Source organism: Nilaparvata lugens, chromosome 1 (assembly GCF_014356525.2).
Source record: "Nilaparvata lugens isolate BPH chromosome 1, ASM1435652v1, whole genome shotgun sequence".
Taxonomy (NCBI): Eukaryota; Metazoa; Arthropoda; class Insecta; order Hemiptera; family Delphacidae; genus Nilaparvata; species Nilaparvata lugens.
The window spans coordinates 81,285,636-81,306,948 of NC_052504.1; the positions used below are offsets into that span (position 1 = coordinate 81,285,636).

At 33.2% G+C, this 21,313-nt stretch overlaps 1 protein-coding gene across 1 annotated transcript; it reads left to right on the forward strand.

Moving 5' to 3' along the window:
* The first annotated feature begins 8,370 nt into the window (after nucleotides 1-8,370).
* Nucleotides 8,371-19,248, forward strand: LOC111049865. Its single transcript, XM_039444981.1, has 3 exons — nucleotides 8,371-8,610; nucleotides 16,615-16,773; nucleotides 17,976-19,248. The coding sequence occupies exons 1-3, from the start codon at nucleotides 8,526-8,528 to the stop codon at nucleotides 18,185-18,187; spliced, it is 456 nt and encodes a 151-aa protein (XP_039300915.1). The 5' UTR covers nucleotides 8,371-8,525; the 3' UTR covers nucleotides 18,188-19,248.
* The last annotated feature ends 2,065 nt before the right edge of the window (nucleotides 19,249-21,313 follow it).

Sequence of the window (21,313 nt, forward strand, 5' to 3'; positions counted from 1 at the left end):
TACAGGTTATTGAGCTTATTTTCTGTCATTGCAAAAATGCATTACGCTGCAAAGTTGGAATAAATTATTTTTAGAGATTTTCGAAGCAAACTAGATCAAACTCAAGATTCTTCTCTTCCTAATCAAATAAACTTAATATATATTGAGTAATATGAAAGTATCATATATGGTATATTAGTGAAGTGGTAACCCTTCCAAAGGGAGTTAGGCAGGCGCATGATTATAATATTATGGGTTTATGCAATATAAGGGTTCATATTGGAGTATCCTTGAGATGTACTTATTTAGACAACAATGGAGGATACGTTTTTGCTGAGGGTGATGCTCAAAATAGCTCTTAGCTTGTGCATGGGTATAGAATGATAATGAAAGATGAGTGGACGTATAGTTTTAGGTATGTTCCGTACCACCGGGAAGCGATTTTTCAAATCATGAATGAAATGCAGAGTAGTTGGCTCAAGTGGTCACCCTTCCAACAGGAGTAGCAGGCGATTCTTGACTTATCTAAGCGATAGCTTATCAGCGCGACCACGATGAAGAATCACTTCCTTTCCAGGAAAAGATGTGAATGTGAACGTTTTTTATTCCTCTTGTAAACCCTTCACAAGTATAACTTTGACATAGGTAATCCAAAGAATTACAGTATAATAGTGATACTTTTGTACTCAGGCTATAGAGAGTGGTGTCCCATTTATTTAGGCTTTATTGAGGATGTGGTTGTGAACTTTTATGGTTTCTCCTGAAACCTCTTCACAATCATAACTTCGACATAATCCAAAGATTTACAGTATAATAGTTTTACCTTTTTACTCAGGCTATAGAGTGGTGTCCCATTTGGTTACGCCTTACAGATGATATGAAACTTCTTTGTAGATTAATAAGCTGGCGCCAACAATTTAGAAAGTTTAATCAAGATGTAAACAATTGATTTTCAGGGCCTCTGGACGAGACTTCACACAATAATGTCCTCAATTTTCAGGAACGGCACTCAAATACTGAATACTTTCGTTTAAATTCATCTTTTTTTCTACATAGCTCTACTTTAAAACGGTGATTAATTGGTTAACTGGAGATAATTGCGATTTCACCGCGGTCTTCTCGCTTCTAACAACGTGCTAGTCACATTTCACGCCTGGGCTTTGTACACTCGACCGAATCAACGGATATTCGTTTCCTTATGATAGCAGGGAGTAAACAGATGAACAAGGATATTTGTGGAAGGCTGATGCTGGTGGAAAAAATTGAGGACATTGATTGACAGCGAGGACAACAGTTTCAAGGGGGATTCGCTGATAACTACGACAGATGGGTGGCAATATAAGGAGTAGATTATTTTATGTACATTGCTCATATAATTACGTTTTCCTTGCTTAATTATTATTTTTCTCAACCTCCATTGACAACGTTCAACGATAATTCATTCTCCACTTACCAGCTATCTCTCATTCTTCACTTATTCTCTATTAAGGATACCTAGTTTATTTCTACATGAGAGAGCTCAATTTTGATCCACATAATATGGGATGATTAGGCTATTGAATTAATTTTTCCAAAAGATTCATATGCAATGATTGCAGCTTTATGATTATGCACAAGGAGTTTTTTTTGCAATGTGGTACTTTATTTCGTTAAGTACAATAATAAGTTTTCTATTCAGAGTTTAATATAACTCTCATGACGCTTATAAGTTATATGCTTAACCCTATATCTACAGATCTACACACATCCAAGCTGTACTGCTGAACACATCCATTAATGAACCAATTCAAATGTTTTATCCAAATAATGCGTGTGTATGCTGTATCACTGTCACTATAGCAACAGATTCAAGCCTTTCTTGATTCTTGTCTATGATATAGCCTAATTAATAATGATTATCATTCTTAGTATCTCATTTACAATGAGAAGTGTCACTCAATTACAAAATTTGAACGCAAAAAAATCTACTCGTTATAAATATCACTGTCAGCTCTGTCACTAATAAATAATGAAGACGCGCTCGTTATCAGGAATCTGAAACTCTCATTCTCAGTTCAAGTCTTTGAGAACAATGAGAATACTGAACAATGAAGTCTTGTTGGCTAACATTTCCCTTCAAAATAAACTGATTAGCCTGGCTCTCGGTTTTCGATAAATTATTGTGCTAGCTGTCGATAAATAATTAGTTACAAGCTGCCAGCGAACAAAACGAAATTGACTCCAACGCTCTCACTGATCAAATCAATGAGTTGTGTCATAGCCCGCCCAGGCCCAATACCTATTTGCTATTGTATTGGAAATACAATGCAGTTGTAAAACCATGTTGAAATGAAGGCATTCTAATGTTAAACCATAAAATAATTGTGACTGGAATTTCGGTGCGATTTGTGTGCGATTCAAAATAGAAGACTATTTGACAATTTCAAGTAGACGGTCAAGTAACTGAGCAATTAATGTGTTTTGTTTGTTACTCCTCTGATGGTCACTAATAAATTTTCACAGCTATAAAAATGTGTAGGCCTAGTGTCTTGTCGTTACCGGCTTAAATATAACAGTCATTATGCCAATAGACCACATAGCTATGACAATATAACTTTAGTCTCAAGTTACAAATTAGAAAAATGTTAATAAGAAGCTGTATTTGAAGTATTGCACTCTATGGATCAGAAACATGGACTATTGATAAGGCAGAAGAAGGAGCACTGAATGCCTTTGAAGTATGGTGTTAGAGACGGATGCTCAAGTTGACATGGACTGATAGAATTACTATAATGAGAAAGTATTTCTAAGGGTTGAGGAAAATCGATCTCTTTTGAATATTCTAAAGGAAAGTTACCAGAGATCTAGAGATCCAGATCCATATCTAAATCCAACTGAAGAGTAGCTCTGGACAGAAAACGAGGGGAAGCTGTCTACCAATTGAATGATTAAAGCTAGGGAAGAAGATGTCAATAGATGCTTAAATAAACCTATATCAGGGTAGGTGGGGCCTTCCCAGGTCCCAGCAACAAAGAAGTTATTAATTATCCATTAAAGTTATTTGCTATATATTAGGCTATATTCTGAAAAATAATATTCAATTCCGAATACTAAAGATTTCCGAACTCTGACATTTTAAGAATAAGATGTCGTTTATATTCTCGAAATTAGTGAATTGATAATCCAGTACAGTAATCTATTCATCAAAGCTTTGAATGAATAGTATCTTCATCAATACTATATAATGGAATACTCGTACTGTGGCCTATATGTTTTTGAAAGTCTTAAATTAGATAAACCAAGAAAATCTCCATAAGGACTCTCAATTGAAACCCTTTGAATAAGCTCAGAAAATAATTTCGATTCAATATACGTGACTCGATATAGTATATTATGTGATTATACATGTGATTTTGTGTTCCTAACATAGAATCGAACTGAAATTTAAAACAGTGCTGTTTTTAGATTCTGGAGAAGAATATCAATAAAACTGGGCAGGGTGTGCTAAGTGGAGCGTGAATAGTTCAATACAAAATTTGCTCCGCTTACATGCAAAACAAATTTCCGATTTCCCATTCAATTATTATTTTCGAGAGCAAACCAACAGCAATCATCACTTATTCCATTGCAACCCACACCGACCTGCAGCAGAGATAATAACAGTAACAGTGTCAAACTGTTCGAAAAACTGATTTCACTACGGTTTTCAGAGTTGGCTAATTCTCTGCTATTAACACTGTTTGTTTGTATGTTTTCCCTGTGAAGTATTGGATATCTATTATTGCTTATTACGTTTTCCTGTAAGGAGTTGAGTGAATTACACTTTTTTACTAATTAATTCAACATGAATAGAATTTGATGTAAGGCAACAAGTATTCTCACAACCACAATTTATTTGTGTTTGAGCTATTCCACATATGGAAGTTGTAGATGTGTTCTCTCCACCAAGTTCAATGAGAAAACTTTGATTGTAATCTTATCTTAAAATTTTAATTTAATAAAATTTACTGAAAACTTTTCTCTGTGATAATAGCTCACACGTTGGTAGAACTTGAGTGTTGATCCAGTGGTGTCCACAGGGGGAGGGGTGAGACAACAATTTTCTACTATTTTTGAGGGGAGGATCCCAAAAATGTCAACAATTTTTAAAATATAGTCCTTTTTTACAATATTTTTTGCAAAGGTGACTTATTTGTGCCCCACTAGTTCAACCGTCCTGGCTAGTACTCAATAATTGGGATATTTAAGGGGGTGCGTCCTTGGCTTTGTGGTTGGTGGGGGGGGGGTTGTTTTGATTCACTATTTAATTTCAAAGTGGAGAGTGCACTCGAAGTGGAACGTTTTCATTAGCAATTCTTCACGAAAAATACTATAACCATCACATCTTCGATTGTTCTATTTTTATGTAAATTTACTTCAAGTGGAGGAGTTTGGACTATTGGTTTGGAACTCTTCTTATTCAAGATAACCATATTCTTTATTATATTCTTATACTCTCCTTACAGTAACAGCCTTTTCCTGAGCATAATTGACAGTTACTCAACGATCAGAGCAAATAACAGTTTGAAAGTGTGGAAAATGAATATAAATTTACAATAATAAGGAAAGCCTTATGCTCCCTCGGCTGGAAAAGTGTTTGATAACATGTTATGCAAACAGCATCACTTGAATACATCAATCTCGCTGTCCAGTCCTGAACCCAGGATGGAAATCACGCTGTGAAGTGACGGTGATTGATAAATCGCATTGTGACGTTTTTACTAGAAAAAAACAGTGACAAACCAGTCGGTGAGAAAATTGATGGTAACAAGCCGATATCTGATACAATGTGTAGGCCTATTGACGGAGCGAGTATCTTTGGAACTGGTGAATGAAAAGGCATGGGAAATCAGAACAGGAGCGTGCCTGATCTATGGCTTTCTACTTCTATAGAAAAACCGATCATCACGTGCTCAAATGCTACACGTTACTCTGCAGTAAAATAATACCACCTCTAATATTGTAGCCTACATGTCAAAACAATGCCAATGAGTTAACAAGAGAGCATTTGTATTCAACGACTAGTAAAATAAATATTGATCTATCTTGTTTTCAAGGTGTCTGTCCGTGATTTCGACTTATTCTTTATTCTTCTATTGATTCAATGATACACAATAATTTTTTAAAATAGTGGATGAACAACAGGCACACCTCAAAACGTTTCCTCCCCCGAAATTCATCATTGCTTCTCATTATACTACAATCCCAACGATAAAATTAAGACATCTTCCACGACCGTATACCGAAAATGTCCACGCAGTGTCTATTATAGTGAATTTGCACCCGGACTATCAAGCAAATTATGACACGAGAAACTATTCAGATTTGATGAAAAACTGTCCAAGTAATTTAGGCCTAATTACTAGAATTATACTGATTAATTCCAGTTAAATAATTAAAAAATGTTGTCACAAAATAATCAAGGATTTTCATATCACTCTCCAATGATTGATTCATCTATTAATTATTACTATTAGGATACCGTTACTAATTAAATTCAAATTTCTTGGCCTTAATTAATCCCTAGCAAGCCAAGATTTTTTCTCGGTACCTATTAATTTCTCTACTGGTTATGCAGCAGACTTTCCCCACTACATTGTCAGCAGGATGTTGCATTATCATTTTTCCAAGCTAGACCTATTGATGGATGAGGTCTATAGCTTGTCGGTGGCCACTCAAACGTTGAAGGAGAAGAAATATTTGAAAAAATGAAGCAACGTTGAAACTAATTGGCAGTTTTTGCGGTGTCTGACAATAGGGTCGGCGTGACGTGCCAAAGTGCGAGGTGAGTGTAATATTCATAACAAAAGTACAGTGGAATTTATTGTCAGCTTTAGTTAGATGGGAAGCAAATGATTGCTATCCATGAGGAATGCTGACCGTATAAAGTGAGTTTTGGTGTAGCAAGGTTAACGGGAGCACTGCACGCTCGGTCGGCTGGCAGATCACGTGTCACGTGACCACGTCGAAAGCAAAGACACGTCGCCGTTCACCCAAAGATACGCCGCTCCGCCGGATTCACCAACAGGTGCCAGGCTAGCTGATAGCATGCATGCCATGCCACCGACAAAAAGCTCAGGAAGAATCGACTTCTACCTGTATTATGGATGACAAGAGAAAAACGAAAAGTAATTTGTGAATGATACGCTTAGATGTCCATGTCAATGACCACATCGTGGAAAGTGGAAAGAAGACATGGAGTTTAGCTTAATAATGTTTACCTTCAAATTTGGTATACAGAGTGCCCACACGGGGGGGGGGTGAAGACGCAGACTGCTGCATTCAATTTTATTTTGGGGGGAGAGCTTAAAAATTCTTGGGTTGTCCCTTAAAGAGGTCAACAGTGTTTGAAAGGGCGACAGACAACCCCTTTTTGCAAGAGATCTTATTTTTCTCGGGTTTTTCGGGATTTTTTTTAGGGGTGGGGGGGTTCGTCTCCAGTGTCATTAAGCATGGGGGTGGATGGTGGTCACCCTCTGTGAAAGTTTTATTGTAATAGTTTCGATCAATCATTCATTCCTTGTTAGAAAATTTAATTTCTATACAAAATAATAATAAGATAATTATTTAAATTTTAATTCTGTCAAGTGAATAAATTATTGATCCAACGAAAGATAATGATTTTAGTTGGAAACTCCATGTCGGCAGGAAAAACCAAAGATTAACTTCCTTTCTATTATGATTTCATTTTCTATTTGAATCTTATCATAGCTGTTTACAATTTCAAATGCAATAATATATTTTCATTTTATAGAGTAGCGTACAGTGTAGCAATACAAAAATAACATATTGTGATAGGAGTTATGTTTTTCAACTATGAATCAGCGTTTTCTCCAATGTTGTCGACAAAATGTTTTTTTCTTCATGGGAGAAGCTCGAACTTGAGAGTGTGCATTTATTTTAGAATCTATTAATGGGTTTCTTACAGTGACAGTAGCATACGAACGTTTCGTAAGGACCGACTAATTGTTTGCTAATCATCTCTTAGGTGGAGACCAAAGACTTAGTGGCAACTATCCAGAGAATGTAATTCTGAATGATCTAATCCTACATATGATTGGTCCTATGCTGATGATCTAATCCTATGTACTGATCTAATCCTAGATGATTCAATCTTAATAACTATAATCCAAAGCAACTTCCACTGATCTAATCGTATATGATTTTCACATGAGTTCACATGGATGAGCTCATTTGAATTTATCATTGATCATTAAGATTTTAATAGTTCACATGAACCATTGATATAATATTCAAATTCATTTTCAAGTTTACTATCATGAACTGTATACTGTGGTCTTTGATGGATTTGTTTTTGAATGAATTTGCATTTAATATTATATAACAAATCAAACAATACATTTTCCCTTCACGAAATGTTATTCCTTTTGTAGCCTAGTAGGCCTAGATGTTAATCAATATCATCAATGCTTGAATCCAACTATCTAACCGGATTAAATTCAATATAATCGAGTGAACACAAATATTGACTCCAGAGATCAGAGAAAATTGTAGGTGGTTTATGGTTTATGAGCAAAAGAAGGAATTGTTTGAAGGAAGTTTTTGAGCGTTATCTAAAAGATTCATTAGAATTAAATACAATTATGCCCAGGGAAAGCAACATAAAAATAATTCCAACCATTCAGCAGCACAGAAAAAGTCATCAGCAGTTTTAATGCACATTATTATTATTTATCCCGTGATGTTAAAAGAATCCATATACCACCATATGAAGTTGATACCATCATGCTCCAATAAAGAACCTACTGGTAAAACCTTCATAGCTTCTAATACTTTGGTACAATCAGTAATTATGCTATAACATCAGCAATCAGCAATAACATTCTAGGGTCTGAGTGGGATTCAATCAAATAGCACGAAGTCGTATGGTTATTATCCCATGATACAGGGGGTATCGTTTTATAATAGAAACGCTAAGAAAATTAATATACTTTATAAAGGTGTTCAAATGTTATTCAGAAAATTTTTCCAAGTTGAAGTTAATTAAACGAATACGATAATTAATTATATTTATTCATTCATTTGTTAAGTCAAAAATTGCAATACTGGAAATAAAAAAAAACAGGAATGATTAAAACAGGCGCTAGCCCAAAGTCCTAGTCCTAGTCAACAGGACTTAATGAATTCATTCAATGACATTTCGTTCAGTCACTTCTCTTCCTTAATTTTTAGTAAACATTTTTACTAGATTCATCTTCATGATTACTTATTATTTATTGAAAGAGGGGTCTTAGAGGAGAGAGAAACAAACGTCTCTGTGACGCGCACTTTGAAGATGCACGGGTCGAGAATGATGGACAAGGTGCGGGTAGTTGTAGCGTGGAGGGGATAGAGGGGAAGCAGTGGTTGGTCCTTCTGGTTGCTGAAGACTAGATTGGCGCCAACACTTGCCCGACTCCAATTGCTCACCAACTGTCATAAAGACAGGCCGTACTTTTATTATTCTCTCTCGTGCTTAGTCGCCACCTACAGCTTTCAGTTCAGTTCTTACTTCAAAGTATTACAAGATGAGTTCAATAAGGAATAAGACTGTCTTGTCAGCTATCCTGCCTGCTGCGCTTGTGTTTGTCTTCACCTACCTGATACCTAGTGGTGAGTGAAGTTTTCAAATTATAAAACTATTTTTTAATAAATTAATAAGTTAAAAATGCATGATTTTTGTATTTGACGTTGCACCAATAAATCATGGATAAGTATAATTTTTAACATATTATGGAGTGAAATATTATGGGCAAAATTAAATTTTCATAACATATTATGGAGTATGAAAATTAAAATTTTCAAAGTTTTCACATTGCATGAACAGAATGGACAGATTTGGTGTTGTGTATGGAAAAACTTGGAACTATAAATTAATTAAGAACAACAGCATAACTTACAATAAAAAGCTTTGAAATTTAAAAATTAATAAAAATAATGTGCCAAGTAACCACCTTTTTTTCTTTCTTGCTTGTTCAATGATGAGTGAAACCTATTCGTGAAATTTCATTTATGATCAGATTTTCATGAACTTTCTTGTTTGCATGATATCATTATTTACTGTCATGATTTGTTTACTAAGCCCATGTATCGATATAGTCTTTTATTTGAATTTTGTAAACGCCAACCTGCTTGCTGTAGGCCTAGGGTAAATATTTCCTGATAAGCAATTGTGCAGTAAATGAAATATAGATTAAGAAAAACAAAATACTATACTAAGAAAGCTTTGAGATTTTAAAATTAATAAAAAAATGTACTAAGTACCTACTTCCTAGTACCTATAACAATAATGTACCGGTACCTATTCTCCTATGTGTAGCCCAATTTCACAATATTAGATCAGAGAGAAGTAAGGATTTATATGATAGGTAAATGATTCGAGCTCTGTGAGAACTGCATTTAATAGAAGTTTAAATTGGATAGATAGTATAATAAAACAAATGTAAATGTTGGAATTTTGATGTGTTCAAATTTTATTTTCCCGCCGATATAATTTTTGTCAGCGAAAACATATTTTTGCTATGAGAAAGATTGGCATGTTGAAAATATTACTAGAATGAGATTATTGAAAGACCCAAGTTTTTTTTAATAATTCTATTGAACTTTCCGTGAAATGCAACAGCTTATAGATAGATTTCTTATTTGAAACATTTCTGAAACGGACTTGATTAATTTAGTATTCAGTAAAATCATAGAGAAACAATAGCATAAGTAGATATCCCATGGTATAGGGCGTTTATGTCGCAACTCTTACTGTTATCTCAAGCTTCATGTAATTCTTTCCCGTGAAGCTGTGTGACACTGGTAGTCTCTCATATTGTGCCGTTCATACACTCTCACCCCAACAAACAGTAAAATTCGACAATAATCAACAGTAATCGGCTTGAGATAACAGTAAAAGTTGCGACTTAAACGCCCTATACCATGGGATATCTACTTACGCTATTGTTTCTCTATGGTAAAATTTAGTTGTCATTTGACGTTCTATTACTAAATTTTGCAATTATTATGAGAAGAGATATAGGCCTATTACTTCCATAAATCTTTGTGAGTTTGGCGGATGGTTCCTCTAAAAGTGTTTGGTGTAGAATACCCCTCAAAATAAAAGAAAAAGTAGCACCGAAGAGCAAATTTTCTGAAGATCAACTTTCAAGTCATTAATATTCTCGAGATTCCTGTTTTGTATATTTTTAAATTTATATGAATCAAAGATTATTCAAAGGCAACCAGAAATTTAAACGATAATAAATCAAAATGGCTCCTTCAACTTTTCCACAATGACGAGTTTCACGTCTTTTTGATTGTAACGTTTTCTTAGATCACTACAAGTTATTTGGTACCGGTAGTGATAAGTTACTATGTATTACACATTGCAATCTGAAGGCCGAGAGTAAAAGGACAGTAAATGCACTGCAGCTACTCGCACTTCTACTCGCTAATGCAAGTAAGTTAGCTCAGACTTGGGAGTGTACATTTATTTTCCAATTTTGTTTTCACAATCCACTCAAAGTATACTAAAGCTGTCGTGTACCGGTATATTTAATGTAAATTTGAGTTTATTCTATTTTCACTTTCCACTCAAAGTACTGCTACTTTATAATTTTACCGCGCTCTAATTATGATGGCAAAGAAAATTAGGTTGAAATTGTAATGATATTGTACTCTGAGAAAATAAATTGAGACAATAAAGATGAATAGAGAAATAAAACCATGTAAGATAATAACATATACGGTACCGTAGTCAGAAAAAAGGGTCATTGAGTGCAGCTATAAATGTTTATATTTTCATGGAAGAACGAATTTTATGTTTATTAAAATGTGTTTCCTCATCTCTTATCATGAACATTATCGTTTAAATAATGCCACAATTCTACACATTCATAAATTTCATGGACAATTCCTTGTAAAAGGGAAAATCCAATTAAAACTACAATAGAAGAGAATTTTGTAATCTATTAATCATCGAATTATCAAAACTTCAACAACAATAATTGTTGTTTTAATTATTATCAAATGCTTTCCTGGCTAATTCCATATCATATTTCTCGGCTGAATTACTCTGTTTCCTGCCTGAGCCGGGTGATAATTCAAATTACTTTTTAAACAGTATTCCTCACAAATATGGTATTGTTGCATGAAAATTATTGTTCCATTGCTGTACGAAATGTAACTAATAACTACAGTTCCATCTTTTATATCATTGAGTTTAAAAGGAAAAATACTTCATTTTTTCCTGGAAGTGGAATAGAGCGTATGGTATCTTTTTACTTTCCTTGCACTATTACCATAGGTAAGGAAAGTATTGCTTTCCAAAAAAAATTAAGGTACCCTTATTACTTTCCTTGCCCTATTACCATAGGTAAGGAAAGTATTGCTTTCCAAAAAAAAATTAAGGTACCCTTATTTCAAGTTTTCTATGCGTTTTAAGGTCCCCTGAGTCCAAAAACATGGTTAACTGATTGACTTGAAATTTTAAACTTAAGGTCCTTATACGACGAGGATCCGACAACAAGAAATTCAATAAAATTCAGTCCAAAATGGCGGATAATTACTAAAAAACCATGTTTTTCATGGTTTTCTCGAAAACGGCTCTAACGATTTTCTTCAAATTTATACCATGGATAGCTATTTATAAGCCCTATCAACTGACATGAGTCTCATTTCTGGGAAAATTGCAGGAGCTCTGTAATATTTTTGAGAAAAATGGCGGATAATCACTAAAAAACCATGTTTTTCACGGTTTTCTCGAAAACGGCTCTAACGATTTTCTTCAAATTTATTAAATGGATAGCTTTTTATTAGCCCTATCAACTGGCATGATTCTCCTCTCTGGGAAACTAATGGGGGGTCCACCCCATCCTTGAGAAATGGACTTAGTAACCTCCTTCTCGTGCATGAGGTAGGTAGGTAGCGCAGTTCATAAAAAGAACACATAGTCCAGATATTTCATCTGTAGAACAGCTGTTTTGTCGACTTTGAAAAAATTACGACTAAGAAAAATAATCGAATTTCACAATTTACACTTAGGAAAAAGTACTCTGAAAACAATAATTATATATAACTTACACATATACAGAAGTTTGATCGTAGTCTCAAATATGAGCAAGGAAGGTTGTGTGAGTGTACCACACCAGATTTTTTTCAATAGACTGCCAAACGTTTACTAGATGGTACACAACCCCATTTATACAGAATGTTTCAGAGAAATGGGAAATTTTGACGGAAATGTAAATGTATTATTTATTCTAAAATGGCATTATTTTTACTATTGAATGATATGAAAATTTTTATTTAAAGATTTGTTTTTCTTGAAATTATTCAACTTTCAAAATTTCCCGTTTCTCTGAAACACTCTGTACAAGGAATTTACGATTCTATTATTCTCTCATTTGAAGCTACCTAAGCCACGGAAATCTTGACTTAGCTTAATTCTGATTGTTTAATTTCTGTATTAGAAAAATATGACATTTATTTATATTTTTAGAATAATGTTTATGATATACGTATTGCACTTCATTGATTGATATAATGTTTCATTGTTTAATGAAGTTTAATGGCCAAGTTTTTTATCATGGAAGAAACTTTGTCTTGAGAATTATAATGTGCGCGATTAAAAGCATAATTATTATTGCTAGGAATTAAACTTGTAATATTAATGCTATTGTTATCGTTATAATGCTGCTCCTCATTAGCTATAAAAATAGTAGAGGTAATAGGGTGATCTAAAGTTAAATCTTTTCTGATTGGATTTCGACTAGAGAATTAAGCTGACATGAACTGAAATTCATTCACTGTTAAATTCATTGAAAGTTGAAAAAATAATTAAATTGAATTCAAGGTGTATTGGCTAATAAAATAGGCTTCAGCAATTCAGGCAAAAGGCATTCTTAGTGTTTCTTTCTATTGCAGGATATCAATAAAAGGAAGAACCATTTTGTTATGGGTAATTGAATTCGATTTCTATCAATTCAAAAACAATAATCCTATCAATTCATCATTAATTCATATCACCTATACCTATTCAAAAGATATTATAGCCTTGAAGAAGACGCTTAGAGAAGCTCAATGAATTAAAATTACGGTACCGTACCGTAATTACTTCTGATAGAGTAGAATCTTCTACTTCTGATGTATAGGTACTTTTCTTCTAGTACTTCTGATAGATGTTTCAATAATACAAGTTTAAATTGTTTAATTAATAAATGGAATTTCATATTCCACTCATTCAATTTAAGATATAGATTAGGCAGGTCTACCTCCTACCATAGCCTACGGTACTGGATGATATAATACAATTATTATTATTACTGTTATTTCAATCAAAATTCATTGAAATGTTGCACATTATTGAATCTGCACATTATTAGAAATGATGAAGTTCATCAAGATCAAAAAAGTTCATTCTTAGCTGTATTATCTCATTATTAGATCTGATCCAAGCTAATACATGAGAGTAGCGTACCAATTCAATTTGATGGTATGAGAAGCATACGCAATAGTGATATAGAAGGCTGCATATCGAATAATGCATTGAATGTCAAATGTATAATAAGTAAATAAAGGTATTAGGTAGCATATTAAATAAGTAAGACATCGATTTTCGACTTAATTGGACATTTTAAGAACTCAATGATGCTCTGCATGTTAAAAAAGCTCATACAATTTTAAAAAAATACTAAATAATAATAGTCTGGGTTCACAATTGCATGCATGTTATCAGTTTCTTGGTGAGTAATGAGTACAGACAAACAGAATAAAAACATGTAGGCCTATCTACAAAGAAGAATAAAAATTTTACATTTTTATGAGGGTAAAGTACCAAGTACAAATAATTATTGAGCCTTAGATATTTATATTGTTCTAGTTCAATAGATAAAAAACAAAACACATCGATAAACTTAATACAAGGCATTATATTTTTAATGTATTAATTAAAAACTTATATCAGCAGAACCATTTATTAAATTTAATTCCACCCATAGGAAAATATAAATTACTCATTAATTTATTAAAGAATGCAAATTGAATTATCATAGGAAAAGTTAGATTATACTTTGTTCGCTAAAATTTGAAAAAAATGTTTCTAAATTGAAATAAAGCAATTATTATTAGTCATTACAAATTATGTAATTTTTATGACTTATAAAGTATCTCATTATAAATTAGTTCCAAAATCACGTAACCAAATAAGGATACTACTGTGGATGTTAGGTACCGTACCACATGATAAGCAAAATATCTTAAATGTGTCACGCAAATAAGTCATAGATCACAATTTATTATATCCATCTATTATGAGAACTGTTGGTAAATATAAGGTATTTTTGTGCCAAGATTCAACGTATCCGAAAGCAATAGGCTACCGGTAAACTATTGCAAACTGGTTTCTTTCATCGCGTTCAATTACTCATCACTATTCTTTTCCGCTTTCCACGTAGATAAAACCAAAGCAGAGGAATAAACATAGTTGAGATCCAAACATCAACACGATACAAAGAATATGACATTTCCAAGGACAATCATGTTTGTTTTATCAACCATCAACTAATTACCATCAAAAGGTATTCGTTGTTCTCATATGTGAAACATGTTTTGAGGCCTATTTACTATAAAGCGATCTATTGAATAGCTCTTTCAGTTGTTGTTAGATAATACTGGAACATTTCCAAATGAATGGAAAATAATACAGGTCGTGTCGTGACTGTTGGGAAACGTGAACATAATTTTTCACACAACAATGCACAGCATGAAAAGCTTGAGAAAAATGATCTGCATGAGTTGTCATCTACAAGTAGGCCCACAGGATATTCATATTGTAGCACTGATGGCAGCTACAGACAGAGACACTCTACTCAAGGACAAGGTGTGTTAAGAACGCAATAACAAATCACCGGACAACTTCTTTCAGAAACAGATAACCGAAAAGTAGCTTTTACATATTTTCAATTGTTCATTTTATTCAGGGAGATGACGTATATGTGGAACTTTTGACCGTGACAGGAATGTATCATTATCATCATTTTTCATACTTTGAAAATCGGGAGTAAAAATATATGTATTGAGATCTTTGCTTTTCTGGATATCTCTCATTCAATAGGTGACATTTGAAAAGTAATACATTTTAGTTAGGTCATTTACAGAGAAACTTTTTGTACATTATTCTCTGTGTTGAAATATGAGTTGTCAGATAAACAGAGGTGTCATCGACTGGCAATTTATTTTTGTGATATAAAAGCATAAAACATGAAAATTTACTTTACAAGGATAAATTCTACAGGATATTTTTTACCGAATTACATATAATATTTGATTTCTCAGTATAGTAATTCTAGGGAAATTTATACTATTGAATGAAAACCCAATATGAGTTATATCATGTTATTATTTAAAACTGGGATAAATTTCTCTTAAATTAATACTTTGAAAAATCAAGGAGAGTATTTCATTCGATGAACAATACCTTGAAGAATTCATAGGTAGTTGAAATTACATGATTGTATTTGCTACTTATAACAAATTCAGGAATGGATCATCCCAAAGATTTCAACTGAAGCGTTAATTCATACCGTACCTCAAAAAGTGAAAATGATAGCCTAAAAAGAAGTTTTTCTATTTTGATAATATGATAGTGGGTCTATCCAAATCGAAAAAAATGTGAAACGTTTTTATAAACGTGGAAACCTGATAACTGTACGATGGCACGGTATATAGTCTCTGCCATGGTTCGATAATGTGTACAGTACATCATAATATAACGAACCAGTTAACTTTTTGTGTAGTTGAGAAGTTGATATTGTGGTAATTATTCATATTGAATGAAAAAGACTAAGAAATTGTCAAAAAACCACTGATTTATTGATAATTAGAAAGACCGGTTTCGGTTATTACACCATTGTCAATCTCTGATAAACTAAAACTAAATACAAGAGCAGCAGAATTTATACTAGTAGGCGAGTACTGCTATTGGTCGAGGGCATGAACGCCTGCCATTGGCCTAGCTAGACAGTCTCCTCCCCCTCAACGGTGTGACAAAATGGCGGCTTAAGCAACAGAATCGCCATGATAATAAAATTTACTATGAGTACAAAATAAGAACCAAGAAAACAAGTGTGAAAGATAATAAAACAAATATGTAAATGGAAAAACTATTGACTAATGTATGCTTACAATTTTATGATGAAACTAAATTCGTAGTGTTGTACTGGTTGAAATGAATCTGGTCATTTAAACTATACTGGGAATTTTCCTTAATTACTCTTGTTATTTCTAAAGCCTCTAGAATATTCAAAGATCTGCCTTTGTTATTAACATGCAGAAACTCAACATTCTCCTTAACTGTGATCTGTCTTTCATTCAATCCTAATCTGTCTTTTTCATTCAAGAACCAGTTAACACTACCGTAACAGTGTTAACTGCCTAAATGATATAAATTCAGATGAGATGGGACCTTCTCACAGGGGACTCCCCACCAACAAGAGCCACATTTACCTTTTTACTAACAAGTGTGTTATCTATTCACATAGCAGTTCATTTCAATAAACTGTAAAAAATATAAGTAGTATAAGTTAATTTCGATGTTCATAGCCAAGGAAAATTGAGGCCATGCTTTGTGTGTAGGGGAAAGCGTGCACTGCTGGGTGTGTTCGTCGGACGTGGACCCGCGCTGTGGCGACCCCTTCAACATGACGCACTTCGCCATCACTGACTGCAACCGCGACCGAATGGCCTCCTCTTATCTCGGATCAGTCGGCACTTGCAAGAAGCTCAAGCAAATCGGTGAGTTGAGATCACTCTGACATCAGAGACCAGACCTTAGCCACTAGCCACACGATATTATTAAACTTATTACCTCAAATTACATAATGAAATTTGAGCTACGGCATTAAATAGTTCTTTTTTTGCTGATGATGCCCAAATGAGCTTTTGGCGTGTGCGGGGTAATGGAAAGTGCGAGGGTGATTTGATAAGATGATCTGACGTCTACTGAAGTGATTCAAACCCGTGACCGGTAGCGTTAGCAGACTGAAGGGTGCAACGTCGTCTCGGCTATCCTGGCCGCTAAACATATAATTTTGAATAACTAACGGTGCAGCTGAAGCTTGCAAAAGAAAATTAGCTGTACGCTCATCTTGCAAAGTGAATGTGAAAGACAACAGGTAAAACACATGATTTTAAAATGTTGACGTTTACAAAGCAAATCTAAAAAGCAGTACAACAGGTAACTTATGATTTTAGAATTTCAACTACTGGAATGTTTATTTCCAAACGTCTGAATATTTACACTCCATTCTTTATTTGATTATTCAATTTTTAACAGCACAAATTAATACAGAATCTGAAGAAGAGTTCTATATGTATTGATACTCCTACTACTGTAAACATTAAATTGATAGAATATTATGTTATCAATGCAATTTTGTAGTAAATAAAACTGGAGTGATTGAAAGTAAATGCATGCCTATTAACAATAAGATAATACGGTAGCCGAATTGCCATAAGAGTGCGCGGTAGCAATCAGCTTGATCTGTTTCAACACATAGAGCTCTTATTTATGAACAAAATACACGTTCTATAATATAGAATTATGTCATCATTTTATGCCATTGGAAAGATAATAATTAGATTCCTCAAGGCAATTTCTATTTTTTTAAATAATTCAATTATTAGAACAAAACATTTTATTGATTTTTTGAAAGGAATATTATTTAAAATTTGAGAAATCAATTTCTATGATGCATTAAATACTTCATCCATAATTTGTTTCGAGAAGATCCTATTTAAACAGTAGACGTGTCGTGATTTGTTCCAGAGAGATTTGACTCGATTATGCACAAAGTATGGCAGCATATTCAACATTCCACGTTTAATTCAGATATCTATTAGATTTTGATGATTACCGTACAGTGTTGGAAAAAGTTTCATTTGATGGAATAGATAAGAATTTTCGTATCCGTAATAACAGAGTGAATATTTTTCAGTTGGAAACGAAGTGACCGTGATCCGTAGCTGTCACTGGGATACGGACCGTAGTCCGTCCGACTCGTGTCAGACGACGTCCTATGCCAAGGTGGAACACTGCAGCACATGCAGCACAGACACGTGCAATGCAGCCGTCCGTCTGTCGTCCGTATCAGTTGCTGCAGCTCTATTCGGCTGCATTGCAATTGCCTCCTCGTCCTTCTTGCAATAATCATCCGCAGTGAGGCAACTGAGTTCCGGAACAGAAAGGGATCTCCTATTTAATACCTACTATTCCTTTATCACAGAGTAAAAAGCTAGTGTAGTTTTATGCATAATCTGTCAATTGCCTAGCGGACTGCGGTGACTTAGATAAGCAGGCGCTATCTATCTTTGACCGCCGGTTCTGTCGTGGGTTCGAATCCCTCCGAAAATTTTTAGATTACTCCTCACCATCTCTCCATCACAATACTCCCAGCAACTAGATACTTCAACAAGTTAAATAAAAAGATCAAGGAATTGTCAAAAACTACAGATTTTATTGATAGTTAGAAAGACCGGTTTCGGTTGTTACACCATTGTCAATCTCTGATGAACTCAGGGAATAATTTTTATTTAATATGAATAATTACCACAATATCAACTTCTCAACTACACGAAAAATTTAACATCAAGTATCAACAAAAAATAATACATCAAAAAATGGACTGGAGTTGGTTATTTATAAATACCTGTTATAAGTAGGCCTACGATCATAGAATATTAGTAAACTAACTATAGTATTCTTAATTTTAATAGTTGGAACAGGATCCCCCATCACTAAGCTATTCCAGTGATGGATTTTTACTCCAAAAAATTCCCAACACATATTTTTAGGACGGAAAATATTGAGAAACCTCAACTATTATTAAAATTGGTTAACTATTAATTATCATTTTTATTTTTTGATTTGAATGAAAAACTTTGTTGATGACTGAGAAATCATTCTAAAAGAAAATTATCATAATCTTATGAGTAAAGAAAATTGGATGCATTTTACTTTCTTTACTATAAATTATCATAAAAATAGATAAATATCATAAAACAGCACAAGTGAAGAAATATCTTAGTGAATAATCATTTTTAATTGTACGCTTGTGATTTATGCTCTTGATTTCATTGAGAGATTTGCTGTTATTTACCTAGCTGCTATTGAATAATACAATTATTTACATTAAGTGGCCACTAATGCTTTCAACGTGAGTGTGAACTTTCAAGAACTATTATTAATCTAATTTTAGAAAAAAAAAATTTCATCAAATCACGAAACAGAAAACAAGAATATTTTTTGATAGTCTTTTCGTCTTCCATATATTTTGTAAAATTGATGTGATTTTTCATTTATAATAAAAATTAGCAGTAATTTATATTCTTAAACTCACTTGATGAAATGTATTTCTGCACTTTAATAAATAAATGTAAATATGATTAATGCACCAAATTATCAGTATATTCCGTCCTTCATGTAAATAGAAATTCAAATGTAAAATGGATAAAATATTCTTTTTACTTTTGATAATATAGAATGTAAATAAAATAAATACTTTTAGGTTTGTTCATTTCAAATTTGTACCTATGTTAATAAATGGCCGTTGGAAACAATAACCATGCTTGATTTCCTTTCTGACTATATTCCAATTTAGATATAATTCCATTAGAACTATCGTCCATGTAAATACTATTCTACCGTTACAACTATTTAGTGATACTGGCTTAAACTTGGGTTTTCGTTCATGAGTAATGATTTAAGAATTGTTCAGGCTCTTATGGGAGTGTTCACACGTTCGGAGCCTGAGAAGATATGAAGATTTCCATAAGCCAAAAACGTATTCATCCGTAGTTGTCGAATCATTACACTTAACAAAAACTCACCTTGACTTTATTCAGTGAGAATAATTATTATTCATTTTCTCATTGGTTCTATATTTTTATGTGATTGTATTTCCAGAACGGGGAAATGTGTTATGTAGTATAATGAAGTATTTTAATACTTGAATTGTTTAATTATTATATAAATTACTAGTACCCTCTTTATTATACTTTTTTATATAATTATAGCAAACTTTATCGCATGAGTACTTGAAACTAGTTGTGTTTATCTATTTCGGACTATGTGTTATCTAAATTTGGGAGAGGAATAGCACAAGGTTACCTTATTTTTCCTCTCCCTATCATTTTGAAAATGTACTTATTGTATAAATGAATAAAGAATAAATAAATATAAATATAAAACAAGTATAAATAGGGTACTACCAATTTCTATAATAATTAGATTTATGTAATATACTTTTATAATCATACTTCATCATAGGGATATCTAATGAGCTTATATTCGCTGTCCAAAGTATGCTCCAAGGAGCTACCAGTTGGCCTACTGCTGCTTTCCTTCTAACGGAATTGAAAGGACAAAGTTGCAGAACCATTTCTCAAGACTTCAGTGAAGATGCAATATTTAATTTTGGACTTGATCGAATGGAAAGTGTTTTTCAAAAAGAATTTTCAAGTGAAAAGTAAAATTTAAAAGCTTTGAGTCTCTAAATATTTGGTTCATCATGCTCCCCAAACTTCAGTATACATTATATTATAAGACGAAGACGACTAATGTTAGTTCTCTGTTTCTCCCCCACTCATTTTTTTATAGTTGAACTCTTTATTGATTGATTGATTCATACAATAAGTGCATCATCAAAAATAATAGGGAGAGAAAAAAATAAAGAAACTTTGTGCTATTCCTCTCCCAAATTTAGATAAGGTTGCACATAGTCCGAAATAGGTTCATTCATATAACAATGATGATAAAAAATTATTGAATACCGTAGGCAACGATAATATTATAATTTACTTGAATGTGCTAATGTTGTGATACGACAGTGAAATTTTATTAGTATAATGAAAACTTACTCAATTGTTTCTTTTGATTATTATTTTGTCCTATTTGTTAGTATATTCTTCTAAAACATATTAATTTCATTACTATGAACAGAATATTCAGGACATCGAAGAAAAAATCCTTCAATAACTCCAAACTTAATTATCCGTTAATTTAATCATAGAATAATGACGAATCAAGACATCATTAAATTATTGTTGAGAGGTCATCACAAAGGAATCCACTTCCTTCCCAATGATGAATGCCCTTTGTTAGGTTTCGGCCACTTAAGATTTTTAATTGACTGAATGGAGTTTTCGACTTTGTCTCCTTAATGAAGCCAGACATCTGGAGCAGGCCCAAGTTGCAATCAGTCCAATTACACAATGGAATTAACAATTACTCGGATACTTCATGAATGCACCTACACATTGGTCAGACTAACAACAA

What these genes read in the sequence shown, in the direction of transcription:
- LOC111049865 (XM_039444981.1), top strand. Translation starts at nt 8,526, where the DNA reads ATGAGTTCAATAAGGAATAAGACTGTCTTGTCAGCTATCCTGCCTGCT. An exon ending in CACCTACCTGATACCTAGTG is followed by an intron (nt 8,611 to 16,614) that starts GTGAGTGAAGTT and finishes CTTTGTGTGTAG; the next exon opens with GGGAAAGCGTGCACTGCTGG. An exon ending in CAAGAAGCTCAAGCAAATCG is followed by an intron (nt 16,774 to 17,975) that starts GTGAGTTGAGAT and finishes AATATTTTTCAG; the next exon opens with TTGGAAACGAAGTGACCGTG.